We start from the raw sequence: 24,167 nt of genomic DNA on the forward strand, positions 1-24,167 counted from the left end.
TTTCTCATTGTATATTCTTCTGAGGCGCCCTGTCCAAACGGAAAGAAAATATGTGTGGTTATAGGAGCTGTTTGTTTCCCTTTGGCTGGGAAAAAATAAGACCCCTTTGCTGGGCAAAATAAGCAGATATCACAGAAGATATGGATTGCTTCTGCTGGTTAGTTCTGGGGAAGGGGCTGCTGATATTTGCTCCCTCATGTGTCTGTGAGCAACGTTATTTCCTAAAGCTGGTGGGCTGTGCGTGTCTTCAGCTGGCCAGCCTTCCTCTTGGTGCTCTGCACAAATAAAATATGAAAATACGTATTCCTTAAGTTTAGGTTGCTGCAGATTTTCTAGATGAGAATAAGAAGATTTGGAGTCATGCACATGATTTGGAGGAGCAGCAGGAGAGATGAGAAACCCTGTCTTGTTGTTCCGTGGTTGTTCCACAGCAATAATCCTGACCAAAGGCAGTTTTTAAGATACAAGTATGCAACAGAGATTTGCCTGTGTAATTGAAAAGAAAACTTGAGTTCAGGGTGATGTCCAGGTTTCCAGTCTGGTGGCACCATCTTGCTGCTGCTGCTCGACATCCTGGGCACACCACAGAATGACAACAGTGGCTGCTCTGCTCCAGCCATTGGGCCTGTGGTTAGTGAAAGTTTGGTTTTCCAAAGTTTTCTTCTTGTTTGAGTTGTTCCCATCCCTTTTGGCCATGGAGCTTGTTCAACCCTGCTTGCAGGATCATAGAGCTGCTTGAGAGGAGGATGTTGGAGGGGAGAGTTGGTCTGTTCTCCCAGGTAATGAGCAACAGAACAAGAGGAAACAGCCTCAAGCCGCACCAAAGGAGGTTTAGTTGGATATTAGGGGAAAAATTCTTCATGGAAAGGGTTTTAAACATGGAAATGGGTTGGCCTGTGCAGTGGTAGAGTCCCCATCCCTGGAGGGATTTAAAAGCCGTGTGGATGTGGCACTTGAGGACATGGGCTGGACATGGGGGAATGGTTGGGCTTGATGATCTTAGAGAGGTTTTTTTTTCCAACCTAAATGATTCTATAATTGTATGATTCTGTCTGATGATGATGTAGACAGTGCTGGGAGACATCAGGGATGAATAAGCTTCAGGATCACCTGTGATTGTACCAACCAACTCAGCCTGAAGGTTATGGAGAACCTGGGGAGTAGGCAGGTGCCTGTGGACGGTGGCTGGTCACCTAGGTGCAACCAACATTGCTAAAAAAATCATCTCCTTGCACGCAGATTTCAATCTGGAAGCTCAGCGGTGTGTTTTGATACCTGGATTATTGTTACAGGGCTTCCACTTGTGCTTTATTCTGCTGTCAGAGCAAAGCCAGCCCCCTGTGCCTCAAGGCTTGGAGAGGCGGTGCAGTCCCCGCGCTCCCTGAGCCAGCAGTGTCCCGCCACAACAGGTCACCACCCCGATAAGCACAAAGGCAAGGAGTCAGGCTCACACCGAAATGCTATTTCAGCCAGAAAGAGCAAAGGGGGTAAAAAAAGTACCCTGACCATCAGTATGTGAGTGGCCGCCACCTTCATGTTGTGCGATCACAATATCGGTTTTCTATTTTATTTTTTTTTTTTTTTTATGGTTGGCTTAACAATTAAAAGGCTACACTGCGCTTTGGTTTTTCCAGTCTGCTGCATCGTGTGACCCCAGTGACTCCCGAGCTAAGCCTCGTTATATAATGGCGGGGTGTTTTTTTGGAAAACCTCCATTTAATCCTTTCAGAGCAGAATTTGCTGTTTTTGTTTTCTTTCATATCGTCGTCTTGTTTCCCTCCTCCGCCTACCCCTTCCCCGGCAGGCGCACGCTGGAGGCGTCAGTCTGGGAGCAGGGTCCTTTCTTCCCTTCTTTTTTTTTTTTTTTCCTTTTTTTTTTTTTTTTTTCAAATCTGCAGAGAAAGGAAAAAAAAAAAAAAAAAAGGTTTATTTTCGTTTGCTTGGGTTACAGCGCCTTTCCCCACTGTCGGGGGGAAGGACTACGTGATGTGCAGCAGGTATTTTGTGAATGGAGCACAACCCTGTGACTCCCTGTCGCTTGACCGAAGGGGGAGGCAGGGGAAGGAGAAAGAAAAAAAAAATAATAAAAACCACCACCCAGTGACTCCATCTGACTCGTTTTGGCTGGAAAACTTTTTCAGCGCCGTGGTTCTTAAGCCAGGAGGAAGCTTTCTTCTGGCCCAAGAACAATAAAGGGGTCAGCAGCCTGATCCTCCCTCCTACACCCTCTTCCTTCCATTGTGAGGGGTCTGTGCAAATATCCCAGGCTGCTTCTGCTGGGGCCTGAGGGACCTGAGCCTCACATGTGACATTAAAGAGAGACTCTGCGAACTCAGTAATGCTGCGAAAAGGGAAAAAAAAAAAAAAAAAGAAGAAAGAGAAAACAAAATGAAGTCTCAGAGGAGCTCTATTTCTGGTGTAGTGTTACGCCTGGAGAAGTTACCAGTGGGTGTTTCTCATGGTGGGGGGAAATCCCACACCCTGCCTAGGTGCTCCAGCCCCAGTGGCATCTTCCCCACTCGCTCAACAAGTGGCCAAATGCACACCCAGGGAAGGTGAGCCTCATGTCCCACCAGCTCTGCACCTCCTCCATTTCCTGGTTTGTCCAAGAGGGGGAATTTCTGCTGCTCCCATAGTGCAGGTGTAAAGCCTGTGTGCTGCAGGTGTGCAGTCTCCAGCAAGGATGGGGCTGAAGGAGGCCCAGCTGCCTGACATGTTACACTTGTTCCAGGGATTCACTACCACCTGGCAGCACTTGGTTTTTTAATCCAGCACCTTTAATAAGACTTACTCCTCAGATGTATATCACAAACTCTGAAGGTCTGAGCCAGCAATCCCCAGGGTAAAAGCCTTCAGGAGGTGCGATGGGGCCACTGCAATGTGCCCACCAGTCTGTCATGGACACCAGCTGCATCTCTCTGGGAAGGAGGTCATACACTGGTCAGAGGGCTGCTGTGGTTTCTATGATATTTCCTTTTGAATCCAGAGGAGTCACAGACCTTGCAGCCCAGGCTGTGTTCTGCCACCATGAGTGGTGATTCATTTTCCAGGTGACATCTGCCAAGCTAGATGGTATCTCCTCCCAAACGAGAAGGTGGGACCTTGTGGCCTTCTAAGAGAAGTCGAGTTCAACGCAGGAAACCACGTCACACACTAAGAACGTGATGCATTTGCCAGAGGGAGAGCGTGTCACTCTCATCAAGTCATAGGAACCCACCTTTTGTTGAGTGCTTTTTTTTTTTTTTTTGACACAATTAACCATGTAACAGCATGCGTGACCTCTCCTGGTCCCGGCTCTCTGGCGCTTGGCACCGCGCGGCCGCGTGGGTCGCGGTGGCCATGTCACCATAAGGCAATTCTCGCCGTTATCATCTCCTCGCCGTGTCGATAACGCTTCGCTGGCCATGGCCAGGATTTCCTCACACTACAGCAGAGCTTTCCTGAGGATCAGCTCTGCGAGCGGCGGAGGAAGCGGCCGCTGCGAGATCGCTCCTGGCTGCCGAGAATGCCGTGGCCGACTTCAAACGTACGTGCGACCTGACATGATCCGAGGAGCGCCGCGCCGGCTCCTCTCTCCCCTCGTCAGGACTGGGTGGAAACTCCTCTTCTCCTGCAAGGGCTCCAGGAGCTGAAGCGAGACCAAATATGGTTGTGAAAGCCTGTCAGAGATGGGGGAGAGTTGTCCCCATGTCTTGCCTGGAATTCTGAGGGAATGGCGAGAACGCTCAGGGCCGGGCTGGAATTCAGGGTCTCACCTCCACCCCTCTCACCTCCACTCACAGTTCAATAGTGTTGGGGCTACACGTGCTACACACTTTCCTTTAGTTGAAAGGAAGACCATTTGTAGTTCCATTTTTAAGGGCTTAGGCAAACAGATTTGTTATTTAAACTCTTTTCTTTTTTTACAAATGCCCATATTGGAAGGTAAAGGCAAGAAAGGTGCTGGTTCCTCTTTCAGCCTTTTCTCCTGGCCCTGGAGCAGCGCTCTGATCTCAGCACACAGAGTCTAGCTCCAGGATTTTGGTGGTGCTTCCAAGTGATAATTACATTGGCTTTGTTGAACTTGGTGGAGGGCAGGTGAAGTGTGACAGAATTCTAAGATATGGCTCCTTTGCTTATATTCTAGAGAACCAGTGCCCAGCTGCCCGTGGCCAGCAAAATTAAAGTAGCTCCAAAGGTTGCAAGTGTAAGGCTGGGAACCTGCTGAGTTAGAGGTGGAGTTCTGAGACTACTTGACCATCCTGACATTCCTGTCTGAAGGAGAAGAAAACTGCCTTGTTTGGCTTCTACTTGCTGCATCTTTTCCTGGCATGATTTGCATACAAGGCAGAACTTGAATTTATTCTGCAAGTCCTCAACTTCTGAGAGTTGTTGGTTCAGGAAGGGCAAGGCTGTAGTGGAGCAGCTGGTGGCTATGCTCTTCTGGGAGATCTAAGGTTAAGGTAATTTTCCTGACATGAGATTGGAATAAAAGACAAGGTGTTTTGACAGCACAGAAGTCTTTCTGCATGTGAAAAGTTGGCTGTTTGGTGCCTTTGCTGTGTTTAGCACAGGTAAATCAGAAGTTAAAGCCCTGGTGGGAAGGACTGACTGTTCAGGAGCAGAGAGTAATGGTTGGAAGTGAATTGTAGGGGAACAAGTAAGGGATGAGAGTGGAACTTGATGGTGGCCCCTTAGTCCACTGTCAAGTCCAGGCAAATTGGTGCTCCTTGATGAGAGCAGTCCTGTTTGTGAAGAAATCTACAGGAAATCTCCATCTTCTCTGTCCAGGTTTCTAATCTTTTGCTTTTCTATTCTGTCAAAGACTTGCCTGTGACACCTGTTTGGAGTGGCTGCCTGTTTGCCAAGAGGGCTTTTCACTCTGCCAGACCTGTCCACCTACCCACAGCCACCAGAGTCCTACCGTGGCTAGATGAAATTGAAACAAAGTTTGAAAGCTCATATAAATGGTACAAAACGTACCCCAGTCCTGCAAGTGACCTCCAGCTCTTTGGAAGCTATTTGGCATCTTGAAAGATGTCCCCATTGGGTGCTACAGATTGCTCTGGGGTGGTTTCATGGATTTTGTGTTGTCACATCTCTGCTCTTCCCCTGTGTGGTCACCAAATAGCTTTTCAGATCTTAGCTCGTGCAGAAAGGCACGTCCAGGGGACAGGTTCAGGGAGTATCCTGCCCTGGGAGGTGAGGGCTGAGGTAGCAGGGAGTTTCTGCTGGAGTTTTAAGGAGTCTCCCTGTGCTGGGAGCTGTGTACAGTAGGAGCAGTCATCAGCCTCATCTTACGTGCGCCTCGTCTCACTGGTTAGGATCACTTCCCCCGTGGAAACCATCAAGAATTTCCGTTATTTCCTTTCCTGAGGCTTTGTTTGGGTGGGGATTTCTGGAAGGTATTTCACAGGCAGGTATAATTAAAGAAAGACATGCTTGCCTGGAGGCTTGACAAGGTTTCTTTAAAGCCAGGCTGTTAGCGTGGTGGCAAAACAGAAACCGTTTGTTTCCCGGTCCAGTGGAGGGGAGGCTGGGGAAAAGGGGGAGCTAATCAGCTGGGAATCATCCCAGTTAAATGCTGCACACCAGGGTTAAGGCCCTTATCCAGCAAATCCTTGAAATATGTGCTTAATTTTAAGTCCCTCTGACTTCAATCTGTTTACTCTTGTGCTTAAGTTTAAGCATGTGCCTAAGTGCTCCTCTGGCTGCAGGCCAAGGCAAATAGTAGACTTAGGAGCAGAATCACATAAAGTAAGTGCTTTGCTGGACTGAAGTTCCATGGGACAGCAGGTCTGGGATGCTGGAAGGGGACAGTGCTGTGGATCCCAGCTCCATCCAGTTACTCTGTGTTGGGTACCACAGACCTGAGGCTGTGCTCACCGTACCGGGAGCATCCAAACAGTGCAGCCTCTAAATAGATACGTGAATTTCAGCATCTCTTTCTCTGTTCTGAAGGCATCAGTCTCACCTGTAGCCTTACGTATATCACACAGCCTTGAAAAGTATGTAATTTATTTCCTCTCTTGTAAGAGGAAGGAGCATGTTAATGGAGGAAAATATTCTTGATTTTATCATCAAAGAAGGAAGGAGAGCAGATTCTATGACCTGACTAATAAATCTTCATAGGAATTTGTGGGGCTGCATTAACACAACAAAAAGGACTCCTGTATTAGCACAAGCTTTTATAATGGCTTTATCTTCTTCTTTCCTGTTCCAAGCTAATTCCTGAAAGCCTTCTTCTAATCCCCCGTTTTGCTCATCCAGCCTGGACTTCTTAGAATGGCAACGGGTGTTTTTTCCTTCAGTTTTAATCTACAAATGACAGCACTTAAAGCTAATAACTGTAGCCATGGCACGCACAAAAATGAAAACCCGCCATCAAGAAAACAAGATGTGTGTTTTCTGAAAACACCACTACCAGGGGTTAAGGGAAATCTGCAGCTGGAACAAATACAGCACTCGTCTAACTTCCTCAATAACTCTGCCGGGGGAGCGGGCAGTTGCCAGACTGAGGAAGCGTGGTTAGCCATCGAGTCTTTGAATGCAGCTCCGTTTCCCCCTCAAACCCATGGAATTTATATTAACCTCCAGCTTTTCTTAGCTGGTGGGAATTTTTTTTTTTTTAATTTGCTTGAGTAAGAGCCTCGCTTTTGTTGCTTTGGTTCACAGGAGGAGAGGCGGAGATGGTTCAGCTCCTCGCACCGTGCTCTTGCTGGCAGAAAGCCAGGGATGTTAAATGAATAATTTCTGGCAGTGATAAGGAGAGAAAGGTGGAGGCTGCCAAGCAGAGTCACAGATGTCTGATGACTTGGTTTTGGGAAGGGCAGACTTGAGCTCAGTCCTGGCCCACTGGGTTGTCTCCAATCCCAGCAGAGATGCAGGCAGGAGGAAGGACCTCGTGTGCCTTTAGCATCTTGGATGTGGATGTAAATAAAGTGGGCAAAGAGCAATATCACAGAATCGTAGAATGGCTTGGGTTGTAAGGAACTTTAGACACCATCTCATTCCACCCACTGCCATGGGCAGGGGCACCTTCCACTAGCCTGGGTTGCTCCAAGCCCTTTCCAACCTGGCCTGGAACTCTTCCAGGGATGGGTCAGCCACAGCTTTTCTGGGCAAGCTGTGCCAGGGCCTCACCACCCACACGAAGGAAGAAATCCTTCCTAATATCTTGCCTAAGTCCACCCTTCTTTCAGCTGTGTGTGAATGCCAGTCAGGATGTCTAAAACCACTTTCAGTCAGATACTTGTCTACCTAATTTAAGGCCACAGGAGATCTCCTCAGGTGAGTCTGGAGTGTCGCTTGGGAGACCTCACTTTGCATCCTAGGGCTTCTGTGGGGTCTCGCTGTGATTTCAGAGCCAGTTTGGAGGCAGAGCATCTGTAGGATGCTTGCAGCTGTGGTGCTGATGGTGGTGGGCAGTAGTCCTGGGCAGAGAAGGGAGGTGGCTGAATGGACATGGGGGACGTGCTGGCCGCCAAAATTGCCATCTCTCTGGTGACAAGCATTTTGATGTCTCCTTCCGACTTCGTAATCACTAAATGCATCTGCAGTTTTCCTGTCATGCCCCATTCTGCTCATTGCCCATTCCAATCTTTGTGGCCACTGTCTCAGACCCTTTCCAGCTTCTGGAGCTGAGCCCATCACAGGCCAAATTCTGCCTGCTACAAAGGCATCAAGGAGATGAGAAAGCTGCTGAAAAAACTGTAGTGAGGTTAGGCAGCATGACCCACAACATCTCAGTAAGCAATGTCTGAGATTGGTTGGTCACTTGACATATAAAAACATATCCAGGAGCTGTGTGGTTTCTTGAGTTTTGGCGTTGATTCTTACAGAATCATAGAATGGTTTAGTTTGGAAAAAACTCATAAGATCATTGAGTCCAACCATTTCCTCAGCACTGCCAAGGCCACCACTGACCCATCTCCCCAAGTGCTACATCCACACAGCTTTTAAACCCCTCCAAGGATCCACCACTGCCGTAGGCAACCCACTTCCATGTTTGACAGCCCTTTCTATGCAGAGTTTTTCCCCTATATCCAACCTCAGTCTAATGCTTTTTGTCACCGCTTGGATCTGATGAAACACCTGAGGGTGCGTCCTTGTGACCAATATGGAATTAATTTAAGAGGTTTCACCCAGCACCTGACAGTCATCATGAAAGCAGCTCTAAGTTACACTTTCTCTGGCAGGAAAGTTGATATATGAATGATGCCACAGTCCTTGGAAATGTCATGTTTGAGATTTGGACTTTGCAAGATTCGGGCAAATGGATATGGCCTTTCTGCTGCTTGTCCTCTATCAACTTTTAAAAACAGTTTTTGAGAATTCTTCTTTTGGTGGATGACATTTCCAGTGTCACATTTGGACACCACTTTAAAGCAGCTACAAACAAGCCTTTCTTACTCATCTCTGTTTTGCTGTTCAAAGTAGCCTGTGGCTCACAGAGCTCTGCAGAACATCCCTGAAAAACCACCAGTGTAATTAATACATGATGCGATGGTATTGATACTCTTTGACAAGTGCATCATGTTTTCTGAGCTTTTGCCTGCATTAAAACCCACTATAGCAGGAGGAATCCTTGATCCTCAATGCATAACAGGAAAATCCTGGGAGGGATCAGACAGATGCTCAAGGTGCAGTTTCTTCTCCCCAGGTACAAACTGCCAGTAAACTGGCAAAGAACAAATCAGACTCTTCTGTTGCATAGCCCACACTCCCTAAAGGACTGGGACTTTTCAAGGTGAAGAGTAGGGCTTGTATAGGATCAAATTGGCATGGCACATTGGGATATTTTCCAAGCGAGAGTGACTGAGACATGGGATCCTCACGTGATCTCTCTGGGCTGAACTAGACTAAGCAGCAGTTTCAGAGAGGAGAAAAGACATCTCTTCATGGCCTCGTCCTGAGGAAAGTGCATTGGCTCTGTCTTCAGCCAACTGCAGACAGGAACACCTGTTTTGTGAGGATGCTTCCAGCACAACACAAGGGACTTGGGAAAGGACCATGCTTCAGCCATGAAGGTCTGTGAGAAATGTCCACTGATGGCCCAAGAGAGGCTGCCACCACCATGACCACATTCAAGTTGATGTCAAAATTCCCTTTTGCTTTGATAGTGCAGTGTGTGGATCACAGGGATATGGATCATGTTTGAAAAAACCCAAAACAAACAAAAAATCCCCCCAACTTGTTGAATTATAAACTATTGCTTGACGGTGTTGAAAAACTTCATGCACTTGGAAGGTGTCCAGTGGGAAGTGCCAAGGACTGAGTACTGAAAAATTTCTCCTGTTGCCTCTCGATCTGCCCATGGTGAAAGAAAAAAGAAGCCATGTGTTGTGTCTAAGGCTGTGAAGTTGTCCCTTTGTAGGTAAGGGGTTTCATTACTGTTGCACTGTCCCAAATCCCAGGAGCTCACACAGTCTTGAAGCTCCTTCAGGCTGAAGCCCTGGTCTGTCCAAAAGAGGATGAGTGGAGGCCTGGTTCTGTGGGATTGCAGATGGACATGGAAAACACATTTTTTTTAATAGTTATGGTGAAATGAAAATATTCTTGGATGTAGCCCTTATCACCTAGGAGCAGAACTGAGGTTCAAGCATACCTGGCCAGAGGAGGCTATACCAACACTGGGGATAGCACAGAAAGGTTCCAGCTTAGAGGTTGCTAAACTTCCTGAGGCCTTTCCGAGTGTGTTTATAGGTCAGCTTGAGAATTTACCCCAGTTCTGCCTGTAGTTCTCCCCATTGTGACACCACCCACCACAGTGGAACACTGGGGAAGTGTTGAGGGGTCTCCTGCCATCCCACCTCACCATCTCAGCTGGAGAGAATGGTCAAACAGGATGTTGAGCTGCACAAATGGGAATGGTGGGGTTTGAAGAGCACAAGGGACGGGGGAAACCAGACTGAGGGACATGACAAACATAGAGGAAATGTGTATTTTAAGGAAAAGTGAAGTCCCAGGAGCACTGAAATAACTCAAATTATAAATATTCCAATAGCAACCTCATAACACTCTTAAGGCCCAGGTAAAGCCATTCCTCCCTCATCTCCAAGCTGGTGCAAGCCCAAGGAAATGTAAGAAAAGCTTTTCAGAGTAATGCAGCCCTTTCTGAGGTGAGCTTGAGCTACCTGGACTGACTGCAAAGCAAGCAGCATGTGTGGTGCCTCCTGGTCACAAGTGATGTGGGCAGTATTTATTCCCTGTATTAGCTGAAAAAGGCTCCTTTTTCCAGGGAAAAGCAAACCCAGGTCATCAGTGCAATTTATTTTAGTGATTCTTTAAATAATCTGCATTTAAGGACTCCAAGCAGTGGTGTGGTTATAACTATACTTACTGGATAAATGTATTTATTTATGGATGGGATGCTTTACTGCTGACAGTACAGTTTGTTTTTAAGCCTGACCAGGGTAGAGGAAATACATACAAATAAACAATAAACCTAAACAACACTAAAATAACATCAGTTAAAACAATTAGAGTTACTTCCACTCGCAAAGTATTGTTCCCATTTTGCTACAACATGGGAAAAAGCTCCATTTCCTAAGTCAGCTTGTAACCGATTTGGGATTTGCGGATTCTGGTAACAAAAGGGGATTTCTTTTGTCTGTTATTTATATTCTTCCTATGGCACCGTGTGTCCGTGTCGGCGTGTCTGGAGCACCCTGTCTCAGTGCAGCAGCGTCTCCAGCCTGTCCCCATCTCTGTGCCTGCTTGAGCTTCTCCTCCTGCCCGTCCTACTTGTGCTGGCATGAACTTGTGCGCTCACAGTTCCTCCTAGGAGACTTTGTCCCGGTTTTTAAAGTTTTATTATCTCTGAATTATGTATCATTCAGGAGCTCAGGGGCCAAGAGTTAAAAATAGACCCCGGAAAACGCGCTGTCAGTAATCAGCAGAAGGCGTCAAAGAAGGTTCAGGCCATGTTTTAATTGGGACGCTTTTCCTAATTATTCTAATGCTTTAATTGCATTTGCATCCTTCACCCCCCACAGGGAGTTTCATGGTAGGTTTTTCTGCCGTTCTCTGTGTGTTTTGTGCCATCCCAGATTTGGCTGCAGAGGGATGAGGTGGGATAGTTTAGCTGCCACCAAGTATTTTGTGCCACCAAGTATTTTCAGTGCTGTCTTGCCTCTATCTGTGTGTTTGCTCTCTGTCAGGAGCCAATAACAAACACCAAGGAGAAAGTGATGGGAAAATAAGTGTCTGAATGACACTTCTTTGAGTCTAGGGCTGCATGTGTAGAGTCTGTGGTTCACAAGACACCCATCATCCTGTGAGAAGTGCACACCAGAGCATACACACTCGGCAAGTGGGAATCCAGGAGTTTGTGTCCTTCTGAATGACACTTCTCTGGGTCTGAATGATACTTCTTTGGGTCTAGGACTGCATTTGTAGAGCCCATGGTTCATGAAAACACCCATTATTCTGTGAGAAGTGCACACCAGAGCATGCACACTCAGCAAGTGGGAATCCAGGAGTTTGTGTCCTTGAGGCCCTACAGGGAATACTGCAGGTGCTTGTAGTGATAACTCAAGAGTGATGTTTAGCTGTGGCAGTTCTGATCACAGCCATCTCACCCTTTTCTTTGGAAAAAGTCTCCACCAAGGTGCTCATCACTGAGGCGTGTGTGCTGCAGCCACAAATTCAGCCTTTGCTGGCAATCTGTGGTTTATATGTACACCCCAAAGATGCAGTTAACCAGGAAATCCTCCAGACTGGGACATCACTCATGGAATTACGTAGAATCACAGGATCACAGAATGACCTGGGCTGGAGGGGACCCAGAAAGATCATTGAAGTCCAACTCCTGTCCTTGCACAGGGCAGGTCTGAGAATCCCACCCTGTGCCTGACAATGTTATCCAAATGTTCCTGGAGCCCTCTCTTGGAACCATGTTGCACTATGCCATGATTTATCAGGCCAGCACAACCTACTGGCAAGATCCCACATTTCTTCTGCACAACAGAACTTACGAGATCAGTAGTGGCAAAACCCAGAGAGTTTTGCTCCTTTTTTGGCTCGTGTATGGCTGGAAATTGATTTCTTTGTCAGTCCTGTAGTTTAATATAGGCTCCAGTCATTGAGGTTGAAGAAGGTGTCCTTGGAGGTTGCCAGGACCCACGTGTGCTGTGTTGTGGGTGAGGAGGGAGAGAATCACAACCATCAGGTACTTAGGGAGTATTTTGCAAAACTGTTGCACTTTCTATTCCTTAGATGTTGAACACCTACTGCTTGCTTATTCAGAAGCAGTTCTTATTGTAAGCGCCTTACAGGAAAATATGAATAGCTTGCAATTTAAAGGAACAGATTTATCACTTACATTTTAACAGAGAGGAAATAATTTCTGTGTGGCTTCCTGACAATGTTTGGTGTCCTTCCATGGCCTCCAGACCAGGTCAAGGCTTTGGTTTGTGCCTCAGCTCTCTCCTTCCAAGATGTAAAAAATTCCCCTTGTGGGTGACGGACCAGAGCCATGGGAATTCCTGGAAGAGGAAGAGACAAGTGGCCTCTGATGAGAGAGCTCTGCTGGAAATGCCCACAGGACTTACAGATATTCATGTATCACTGAATGGTGGAATTACAGAAGGATTTGGATTGGCAAGGGCTATAAAGCTCAAATCATTCCAACCCCTGCCTTAGGCTGGGACACCTTCCATTGGAATCCCCTCCAGCAGAAATGCCAGCCTTGGGTGGATAGAGGCAGTGGAGGTAATGCCTGTGGCACTTCTGCCGTGATTTTCACATGCAAGAGGCTGGCTGGGACGATTGTACTGAACATATATTGACACATTCAACCCAGCAGGCACCATGATTATGTGCCTGGCACAATAAAAGTTAAATATATCTGCAGCTCTGTGCTGTCCTGGACTTCCCTGCCTTGGACAATCCATCCTATAGGCAGATGAAAGCCTCGTTGCAGGGTGTTGCAATTCACTGGGTGGGTTTCTGCTGATAATTTCTGGAGCCACAACATATTTATCTTTTTTGGCTCCCTCCAGCCTCGGTTTTTCTGTTGTTCCCTGTGCACGGGCAGCTGGGGCGTCCTCAGTGATCCCAGCCCCACCTCACCCTTCCCACTCCCCCAGAAAATAAATCCCACCCTGAACTTTGGGTGCAATAAAACCGAGCGAAACTCCCAGCTCCTACCTCAGGCCTAATAACCTGTTTGTTCAGTTCAGGCCGTCTGCAACCGTTTGTTTAAGATAAGCAAGGGCGGATGTTTCTTGGGGGCACAAAAGGCTCTTGAGATAAAGCTCCAGCGGGACAGATCCCGCGCTGTGGCTGGATCCTTCTCTCATCACCTGAGCCTTGTTTTTTTCCATCAGTCCAGTGCTTTTCTCAGCCTTCTGTTCACACTCAGGGTTTCAGTGTTGCCGTTTCCTGTTCAGGTGTCTTCACCTGCTTGACGATCACAGGCTGGGGTTGTTCCTACTGCCAGGGGAACGTCTGTGAAAGAGGCTGAATAAGTTGTTATGAGTGAAGGCAGTTGCTTTGTGGGCTGAGGTTTCACATCTGAAAGTCAGGCTGTAAAGCCACGCAGATAAAGCAATGATACCAAACCCCTAGAAACCCCTCGAATCTTTGTGAAACACCCTCGGGTTCAACCACCTCAGGCAACAGCTGCACTTGGGAATGCAGCAGTGGAGCAGGAGGAGGGAGGGTGCAGGTTAGTCCCAGATAGGACTATCCCTTTTGTTAGGCTGTTGTTTTCAGATGCCAGAGGAGTTGCTGTGATTTGCTGCCTCAGGGTGGTCACAGAAGAATCAGTGGCAGTAAAAAGCTCTGCCTCATTCCTGCTTATCAAATTGTGACTTGGGAGTGTTCATGCAAGAGAGGCTGGAGCTGCCCCAGCCTGAACCCCCCGTGCCCTGGGCTGATCCCCAGCGTGGGCAGCGGGGCAGGGGGGATTCTGCCCCTGTGCCCCTGTGCCCAGGTGAGAGCCCACCTGCAGAGCTGCCCCAGCCCTGCCTCCAACAGCACAAGGACGTGGAGCTGCTGCAGCCAGTCCAGAGGAGGCCACGGAGATGCTGCCAGGGCTGGAGCCCCTCTGCTCTGGAGCCAGCCTGGGACACCTGGGGCTCTTCAGCTGCACAAGAGAAGCTCCAGGGAGAGCTCCCAGCCCCTGCCAGGGCCTCAAGGGGCTCCAGGAGAGCTGCAGAGGGGCTGGGGACAAGGCCTGCAGGGACAGGACACAGGGAATGGCTTCCCAGGGCCAGAGGGCAGCGCCAGCTGGGATCTGGGGAAGGAATTGGTGGCTGTGAGGGTGGGGAGGCCCTGGCACAGGGTGCCCAGAGCAGCTGTGGCTGCCCCGTTCCTGGCAGACAGGTGGAACTAGATGGTCTTTAACGTCCCTTCCAACCCAAATAATTTTAAGATGCTATTAATTTACCATCCCCAGTAAAACAGGAAAAGCTGGTGCCCTCCTCCAACTTCTGCAGATGACCCTGCTGCAAAGAAGGCATGAGAAAAATAATAGCAAAGTCTTTCTTGTAGCAAGGTAGATCTGAACCAAATTATTTATATCCTGTGTTTCTGACCCTCTTCCTTGTGTCAGGATACTGTCCATCCCAAGCCAGTATCCTGCAGGTGACTGGGCTGGGGTGTGGGGTGGGATCAGCAGAGGGATATTGCTGGGGAGGGGCAGGCATCAGTGGTGACAGAAGTGGACTTTTTTGGGTTGCTGCAAAATGCCAGCAAGATCTTGAAAGGTTTTTATTTGTTCTTTTGTTAAACTTTGATGTAAACGTGTCTGGGGAGCAGCATTTTGGATTCCCACAGGCAGGTGGACTGGGACAAAGCTTGGACAAACACCTTCATTAGAAAGGTAAAGCACAAAAAAAGAGAGCACATGGCCTTCAAACGTGCTGCCTGTGACCTCTGCAGGAATTCCAGTAGATGACAGATTTCCCTAGCTGGCAATATGAAGTCACCTGAGCTTGACAGACATCACCTTCTCCAAGAGCTGTTTTCCTTAAAAAATCTAAAAATGTGTATGCACGTCACAACACAGCTGATCTCTTGAAGACTGGCCCAGAGGGCAGACCATTCCTGAACAATCCTTCTTTTCCAGAGCTTTTGGCCCTTCTTGTTAGAGCATGTATGTTTGTGATTTAAATTGGAGCATATGAGCATTAGAAGTCCCATGGGTGTCTCAGGTTCTGCTCCAAGCTTCCCAACATGCAAACCACAGAGTGTTTAGCTCCAAAACTGAAAATTAGCCCTATTAGCAATCCTTCCTCTGAGCACGGGCTCCTTGTGTTTTGCTTTTTCTACACCCATCACTTTCAGAACCAGCAGCATTGAAATACTGGTTTGTTACCTTCTCCAGCCACCTGTAAATAAATACCAAGATAAAACCTGTGCGGGAAAGAAACCAGATGTGATTTTTGCTGCCCACTGAGGAGTTGCACACCTGCCTATAAAAACCACGAGCACCTGAGTCTGATGGTGTTCCTGGCCAAAGCAGGAGAAAAAAACCATCCCTCTTGTAGACCCGCTGCAGAGCAGAGGGTGGTCTTCTGCCTTGAGAGACTATGTCCTTTGGCTCTGTTCAGGGATTTTGGCTTCAGGAGGAGTGTGTCTGCTGAAAGATGGAAGAGCTGCATTTCAGATCCACGTTGTCCTCACTGAGCTGGTTCTGCTGAAGGCACTTCCACGGCTGTCCTGCATGACCCATGGTGGGCAGCAGCTTCAAGATAGGAGCTGTGTTATCCAAGCTCTCACCATGCCCTTGGGATTCTGTCCCCACCCACCCATCACCTTTGGTCTTCTCCAGCCACTCCGCCCTACTTGCAATTTGCTGATACTCCATTTTACATCAGCTTGCTGCATTAAAAAAAAAAAAAAAAAAAAAAAAAAAGTCAACTTTTTTCCCTTCCAAATTTAGCTTTGTTTAGGCACCAAAATAGACAAGAGTAGGGATCAGTGACTGTTTTTTTCCAAAACATTGTCTCATGACGAGGACTGAGTAAGGGAACTGCTCAGCTGGAGAAAGGAGATGTTTGATTTTCATAAATGGGGACATGAAGTTCTCCTCTGTTCAAGCAAAGGCAGTGTCCAGAAGTGCTCCTTGGATTAGGAGCTTATTCCCATGTAATGAATTCATCTCTCGTCCCATTTACGTCAGCTGCTGGTGGGTAGAGGACTGAGGAAGCACAGGGATTCTCTGCAAGGAGGACATGCAGGAATGCACCACTGTACATATGATTTCTAGTTGGAAAGAGCAGAAAGGCAGCTCCTGAGGCTTTAATGAGGTCTTCACTAGAGGAAATTGGTCCTTGTGTGGAGCGGAGATAGTTTGATTTTTCCAAGGTAATTGTATTTGCACATGTGTCTGCAATGCAGCTTAAGTTCTTAAAAACACAAGTGGTAGCCTGCTGTGGTAGTACAACATTTAGAAACAGCCTCACTAATTATTGTATTGTTTTGAGCCTCATTTCCTAAACTAGCTCTGCTGGTGGGATTGGACTGTTTGTGTCTCCTCCTTCCCCACCTTTTCTCATTCAGTTTGGCAGCTGTTGGCCAGTTGCAAGTAATTTTTCAAAGGAACAGGGATCTCAAAGATACCAAGCTCCTCCTGTGCATTCAGTGAAAATAAATGGTTGAGAAAGGGAGTGATGGGGAGCACTCAAACCACAGCCCTGAGCTGTGAAGAAGTTTCAGTATGAGCACCCTGGTCTGGGGGAAGATGGGTTGGAACTGGATGATCTTTAAGGTTCCTTCCAACCCAAACCGTTCTGGGTTTCTGTGATTCTAAACTGTTATGGAATCATGGAACTAGAATATTCTCAGTTGGAAGCCAGTCACCAGGATCTCCCAGTCCAGCTCTGTCCCTGCACAGTCCCCCCAACAATCCCACCCTGGCATCCTTGGCAGTGCTGTCCCAGCTCTCCTGGAGCTCTGGGGCCGTGCCCATTCCCTGGGCAGTGCCAGCATTCCCTGAGATCCAACCTAAACCTTCCTGACACAGCTCCAGCCGTTCCCTGGGTGCTGTCCTGTCACAGGGAGCAGAGATTGGAGCTGTCCTTTGAGGTGACCTGCAGACCCCAGTGGGGTCAGCCCTCAGTCTCCTCTTAGTGAGGCTGAACAAGCACAATGGCCTCAGACACTTTCTCCAGACTCCTCACCATCACTGTAGCTCTCCTTTAGACCTCTGCTAATAGCTTCATATTTTGGCTCAGTGAGTTCCTTATGGGTTGAAGTCTGGAGGAGCAAAGCTCTTCTCACAGGAAGGCTCCAGCTGTCCTGGGAGCTGTGGGCTTGGTGCAGCAGCAGTTTCTCCAGGCTTTTTGCAGTGGTCAGGATAGATGGTCACAATAAACCCTGTCTGTCCTCAACTTGGTGGTGCCTCCTCTGGGCTAAATTCATCATCATCATCCCCAGGAACCTTTCTCCTTTATTACATCTTCCACCAGAGAAACTCAAAACACTATTATCTCAGTAAATGCTACTGAAATCAACCATCACTTCCAAAGTCTCTTCACACAAAGAGAGAAGGATTTTTTCCTGAAGTCAGTGTGCTGTGTTGCCATGCCAATGTCACAAAGCTGCTGCTGGATGAGGCACATCTCCATCCAGCCCTTGCCTGTGCCCAGGCTGCTCTCTGATGGCCCCACACACACGTGGTGATTCCCAGCAGTGGCTGGAACTCTAGGCTGAGATGGATGTTGATGGAAATAAAAGGAGCAACTTTTACAGGTCTTTTATTGCTGGCTAGGGAAGGACAATACTGCATAAATAAAATTCATTATGGTTATGACAGCTCTGTGGCCCCTGGAAAATAAATAATACTTTGCACTTACGTGGGGCCTTTCATCCAGGAACCTCAGAGCTCTGTGTGAGCATTAACAAAGCCTCATCATGCCCATAGTAGGATGGTAAATACTACAGCCCCCTATCAGATGAACAGACCACACCAGAGTCAGCACCTTCAGTGGAAAGAGGGCGCTGGAAAGGCAGCAGCTGGAGTTAAACACAGCTCTGCCACTGCTCTGTCTGGGAATCATTGAATCCTTGATTGGTTTGGGTTGGAAGGGACTTGGAGGTCATCTCATTCCAAACCGCTGCCATGGGCTGGCACACCTTCCACTAGCCCAAGTGACTCCAACCCCTGTCCAGCCTGGCCTTGAACTCCTCCAGGAATCCAGGGGCAGCCACAGCTATTCTGGGAAACCTGTGCCAGGGCCTCACCAGCCTCACAGTAAACACTTGCTGCTAATTACTAGTAAAAATTCCTTCCTAGCATCTCATCTAAATCTACCCTCCTTCACCTTGGGCTTGGGCATGTGATTTACCATCCTTGTCACCTCAGTTTGCTGCTAGGTGGATCCCACCTGTCCTTGCTGCAGGGCTGACTCATTTGTGGTGGGCAGGCTCAGTGAGGTGCTCCTGATAGGTTTGTTCCCTTCCTGTTGGGGTGAGGGCACAGCCCCAGCAGACCCACCAGCTGTGGCCCCTGTTGGTTTCCCCAATTTTCCTCAAAATGATGCTGAGCATCTTCCTTTACAGACATTTTTTTCAGCTGGGTTTTGGATAAATACACAAGAGAAGCAGCCCAGGGAAATTGGATGGCTTAGGTGCACTAGTGTGTTGTGTGAAGTGGGTGAATTCATAGTCTGACGTGTGTATGGGATTTATGCATACATGGTCCAGTTATTTGCCCTGTGTGGTTTCTCGCATACAGAAATTGCAGATAACTTCATTCCCTGCTCCTTGCAACAGCCCTGAGAGGGTACAACACATCTGTGGTTTTTCAGACCTGCTCTTGTAGGGTCTGGGATGTTGTGAGGATGTTTGGGGGGAAGCTGTTTCTTTTACCACGCTCATGTACTGGGTGTACAGCTCTGTGTCCCTCTCATTCTTTCCATGTTGGTGCCTCCTGGAGCTGATGGCTGCTTTTCCCTCTGTTTTTCAGGGTTACCATCCGTTGCCTCATGAAGCTGAAATCGCACACACCAAAAAACTGTTCAGAAGGAGGAGAAACGACCGGAGGTAGGTGAAACATCTTTGGTGTTTGGGGTTTTTTTTTAAACCTTCTCTTCTTCGTTGCCTCGCGATGACTCTTGGGACAGTGCTGCTGTTCAGCAGTGTTAATGCATAAACTCTTATTTCAGCACCAACACCCTGAAAATATTCTGGGATGTGTCCTGCATTGATCCAGGAGTACCTTAAGGAACTTCTCTTCCCCTTGTACTTATTCCTGCATAGTCAGATCTCCCCACTTGTATTCAAAGAGACAACTGGCAAGCTGTTGTCTGTAAAAGCTCGAATCCTTGGGATTTGTTTCTTTTTTTCCATTGAAAAGCAAAATTTGCTGAGTTTCAGGGTTGCCTGGAAAAGTGGGTATGTTTTGGTTAAGAGAGGGTCACAGGCAGCCTCAGGTGTCTGTGGGAGGGAGGGGATGTGCTGTGCAGGCAGCTGAATTCCTTTGGCATTGGTGATTTCAATCCACTGAGTTAATTTAATCAAGTTGATTGGATATTTAATTGTGTAAAATGCATATTCAATTATATGAGGGCATCTAAAGTCCTTGATGGGAATCGTGACTACGGTTAAATGTGAAAAGAAGTGAGGAATAAGGGGATTAGTTGTACATGCAGCTTTATTTCTGCTGACTTGTTCTGCTCCAGCTGAGACAACACACCCAGGGCAATAAAGCAGTTCTAAAACCATGACTTTGAAAGATTATTGAACAGGAGAAAAAGTGGCCAGTGCTTTCTCCTGGAATAAACTGGAATAGTCTGTGCCTGTGCTGTCATGGGGGGCATTTTTGGTGAAGACCTGCAGACACCTTGGGGTGTGTCTTTCAAATCTTGCCATTACTTCTCGTCTCATGAACAGCTATGATGTAGTTAACTTTGTATGCTTTGATTTTCCTAAACTTCACTGAGGGACCAAAAAAAGAGCTAAAAAGAGTTTTCTCAGGCAACCTCGAAATACTCTTCTGTGGCCAGGATAGTTTGTCAGCAGCAAACTCCCGTTTCCTCTCCTTTTGGAGACTCTCTCCTTTTTAGCTGCACACAGTTCAAAACCCAGTCTAGTCTTGTGATTTGGGGTGGGTGGGAAAAGGTCTTATTTCAGCTGGGTTGCGCCCCTGTGGTCACCAAAACACGGTTATGACCAGGTCTGCTGTGTTACAAGACTGAGCTGGGTGGGCTTAATTGGAGCCCTGGGCTGGGCTCCTCTGAGAACCACAGTGGAGTTTAGGGAGTTCTGCTCCCATGTCTGGTCTTCTCCTGCCATACAAAGTGTGCTTGATGCTTTGGGAGAGGAGACTCTCAGGGCTAAGAGGTCTTCTGCCTGAAGCCCCATGCCCAAGGCTGTGATGAACCCTGGAGCTGTGTGTTGGTTCTTCCCTCTCAGCCAAAAAAACTTGCCAGTTGGAAGGATGGGAGGGGAACACACCAGATGTGCATTTCTGTTTCTTTTTTCTTTCTGGTCCCTTCAGATAAGCCATCAGCAGACAGAAGCATTCAGCCCCCCGGGGCATCTCTGCCTCCTGCACAGATGGCAAGGAGAGATAGCAAAACAAACTGCCTTGGGCTGGGGTTGGAAGATCATGGGGTGAGATACAGCCCTGGCCAGGGAGCACTGGGATAATGTCCTAGGAGAAGAGAAAAAAGCCTTAAAATCCAATTGATCCAGCATCATTCCGGAGGAGACGTGGGGTCATTTCAGCCCTAAGCAGTCACAAATGAAATAAAATGGAAAGAGCAGAGGGTGTGCACTTCTGCCCAAGTCCTCCACTGTGCTGTCCAAGCTTAGCCAGAAAACCATATTTATTTCAATTTCAAAATGCTAAGAAGCCTGAGTAGAGTGAGCTGGACTAAAAAAGCAGTTTTTAAAGTAATTATTTAAAAGGAAAAGGCATGGTTCCCATCCCCTTCCTTCACCTTGAAACCTCATCAGCCTCTGTTTCACCATGCCACTTATTTTGCTGCTGGAGGTTTTCAGCATCCCCTTGTCTCTGTGGTGCATTTGGGACTAAGAGGGGAGGTTTAGTCATTTTAGTGTCACTTGAGTTGCTCCAAGAGAGCACTTGCTCTTTAAAATTGATTTCTAGCAGTGAGTTAGCTCTCAGAATGTTTATTTTATGCACAAAGCATGACAGAAGTAGGGGAAGAAAAGGGCAGGAATAGAGGGGGTGGAAAAAGGGAATAGGAAAAAGACCCAGATTGTATCAGAACACAGACTACAAAGCTGTTTACACTTTATTGCAGTGCTATTATCTTAATGTCCCAGGCATCATTCTGGGACAGAAAAGCTCCATTCTGGAGCTGGTGGAGCCACATAGGTGGTATAAAAATTCCTCAGGGTGAGGTTTTAGGTTAGGCAAAACAGTTGGGAGCAATGGATTTTTTGTTTAAAACCTCCTCTGGATACGAAGAGAGTCAAAATTGCAGGAGTGTGGATGGGACATCAGAGGCAGTGAGGCTTAGGAGAAGCCTGGCAGGGCCATTTGGTGATGTCTGGGTTGGAAAAGGGCTGAGAAGCAGCTCTGGATGCCTGGATCCAAGGGAGGGAGGTTTCCTAGAAAGGGATTGGTAGCAGCCAAGGATGGGAGTAGGGCTGGCATGCAGGGAGAGAAGAGGTTGTCCTGCTAAGTTGCTTAGAGGCAGGTGTGGCCCCAAAGTCCTGGGCACACCTGGGTCTGGTTTTCCTGGGGCAGCTTTTTCCTCTTCTCCTGAAGCTGCTGAGTCCTGAAGCAGCACCCTGGGCCCCACAGTAATGTCTGTATGGGGTGCATGGGTTCTCCCTGCCCAGCACTTGCCTCATCCAAGGCTCACAAATCCCTGGTGACCATGGTGGCATCCTCCTGCCACGTGCAGGAGTCGCCCTCACAAGTGGCCATCCAGGTTGGTTTGAGGTGTCAGCCCCCAGCTTGACCTGTGCTCAGTGCTCAGCTGGCCTTGCCTGGTTGTAGGTGACCTTTAGGTTGGCTTTATGTAACACAGGTATTACCAAAAAAAAGCTGATAAAGCACGCTGGTACCCAGAAATCTGCCTTTTTCTTTTTCCATCTGGTGTTACACATGGTACTGATTCCCTCCCAGAGGGTGTGTGGGCTCCCTGACAGTGACATTCCAATGGGGACACGTGTTGGGCTCATGAGGCACCTTTTGTTTCACATGCAGAGTGACGCTGATGTCCGGCCCTGCTATAAATAGTGTGTGTCCCTGCTTCCTTCCCGTCACCTTTCCTTGGGAAATGCTGTCCCTGTGTTGTGGAGGAGCACAGCTCACCTACCCTGGGTCTCTGCCACACACCTTCCACTCCCTTCAGGAGAAGCTACCCCAAGGGAGTGACCCACAGCTCTCTCCTTGCACATTGTGCTATAAACATAAATATAATTCATGTTCACCAACTCTTTTCCATTTTTGTGGATGCCTTATCCTTCTAAGTGTTCAAGGCCAGGTTGGATCAGGCTCTGAATAACCTGGCCTAGTGGAAGATGTCCCTGCTTCGGGAGCTGAATGGTCTTCAAGGTCGCTTCCAAGACAAATCATTCTGGGATCCTATGATTTTCCATGGATGCATGCTTCATTTGTTGCATAAGAGCAAATTGGATGTCACTAAAAAAACGGGGCACATTTTCCATAATAGCAGTCGTCATCAGAACCACATCTGCTGGAGGATTTGGCTGCACAGGTTGCTGTAAAAGCCTACAGGAGGTGATAAGGTCCTTCCAGCAAAGAGCTTGTGATCAGAGGAGCAGAGGTATCAACCTCCCCACCTCTCCTGGCAGAAATCCTGCAGCTGGTCTCTACTCTGCTGGCTTAGAGTCAGGAGGTGTGACTGCCACCTCCTGATGAGGACGGTGGAGGGCATCACTGCTTGCTGTGATGGAAGGAGAGCAGCACAGGCAGGTGTTTTTACACCATGTCCAAAGGTACCGAAGGCCACTTAATTTGACCTCCCAAAAACAACCACCTCTAGGGAAGGAGGAAGTTTTCTTGGATGGTGGCAGGACCTCTCCTGCAAGCTAAAAAATACTGTGGGATGTGGGGCACAAAAGACTCATTTCTCAAGGCCTCTCCTCTGACCTTTCCCAAACCAACGCCTCTCTGCTAGCAGAGCACAAGCTGTGCTGGGATGTGATCTCCTTGGGCATGTGGGCTCTGAGTTTGGCCTCTTGTTTTTCAAAAAGTTCCCAAAACCTCTAGTTTTTTAAGCCTTGCAAGCTGACTTTGTGTTGCACAGGGTTCCACCAATTCCCATGTTCTGGAAATCTGTGATGTGTTCTGGATGGCCAGATCATTCAGTCCAGCTGGCCAAATCCTTTGGTCTGGAAATGTGTGGAAATACATGAACAGAGGCTTGCCCCAGCCTTGTAGGAATGACAAAAAAACATTGCATGTTCAGATAGGTTTTACAGGGGACATATGGAGTTGGAATATATGGAGCTGTAATAGCAGAGGTGGGGTTGTACCTCCTTCTTGCTCTTCTGGTTAACAGTACTGAAGTGGTTCTATGTCACTTGAGGAAGGGGACAGCTTTCTTGGTGACTAGGAAAGGGTTGATGGGGAAGTCTTTAAAAGTTCGTACCATTGAAATCACGTTGTTCCAACATCTTGTTGGATTCAAAAGACAAATCAGGCTGAATATCTTGCCGAAAGCAAATCCTTGGGTGTGCACAGATGCTGGCTGGTACCTCATGGCTCTTCTGATGGTCTTTGTCTAGGGGCCAGAACAGGAAAGGATGGTGGAGGGAAGAGCAGCCCCATGTCCTGGAGAGGATGGAGTAAAAGCCTAAGAGTTGATCAATCCCCTCTTTGCAAAAAAGATTCCCTCTTTTCAGTGGAAAAAGTGGGAATCTCTTGTGCTTCTTCAGTGCAGCTGGTATGTCTTCAGGCTTTGAGGTGACCAGAGCCGTGAGGAGCTGCTCTGCCTGTCCCAGCCAGGATTGTTGGGGATCAGGTGAAGCCTCAGGTGAAGGACCATCACCTTAAGCTGTGGCTGACCTTTGTGTCCTCCTTCTCCTGTTGGATGAGATTTTAAGAGGGGTGTTTCTGCACCTGGGAAGTAGATCCTGTAAAAAGCTCCTGTGTGGGGAGCTGCAGCAAAAGGCTGTGCACGTCCTCCTGGCACATACATGGAGGGAAGGGCTGGGAGCAAAGAGGCTTTAGCCTCTCCTTTAGCATCTCCTTTAGCACACCCCAAATACTTAAAGATTTTAAGAACAGA

General features: G+C 47.9%; 1 protein-coding gene across 2 annotated transcripts in view; it reads left to right on the top strand.

The window, feature by feature from the left end:
* The window catches only part of CTIF (cap binding complex dependent translation initiation factor), a 119,844-nt gene that overhangs the window by 32,147 nt on the left and 63,530 nt on the right, over window positions 1-24,167 (top strand). For both annotated transcript variants that reach the window (XM_066339757.1, XM_066339758.1), the window contains exon 6: window positions 18,899-18,975. In XM_066339757.1, coding sequence (XP_066195854.1) covers window positions 18,899-18,975 — 77 coding nt within the window. The remainder of the gene's footprint in view (window positions 1-18,898; window positions 18,976-24,167) is intronic.

Source organism: Sylvia atricapilla, chromosome Z (genome assembly GCF_009819655.1).
Source record: "Sylvia atricapilla isolate bSylAtr1 chromosome Z, bSylAtr1.pri, whole genome shotgun sequence".
Classification (NCBI taxonomy): domain Eukaryota; kingdom Metazoa; phylum Chordata; class Aves; order Passeriformes; family Sylviidae; genus Sylvia; species Sylvia atricapilla.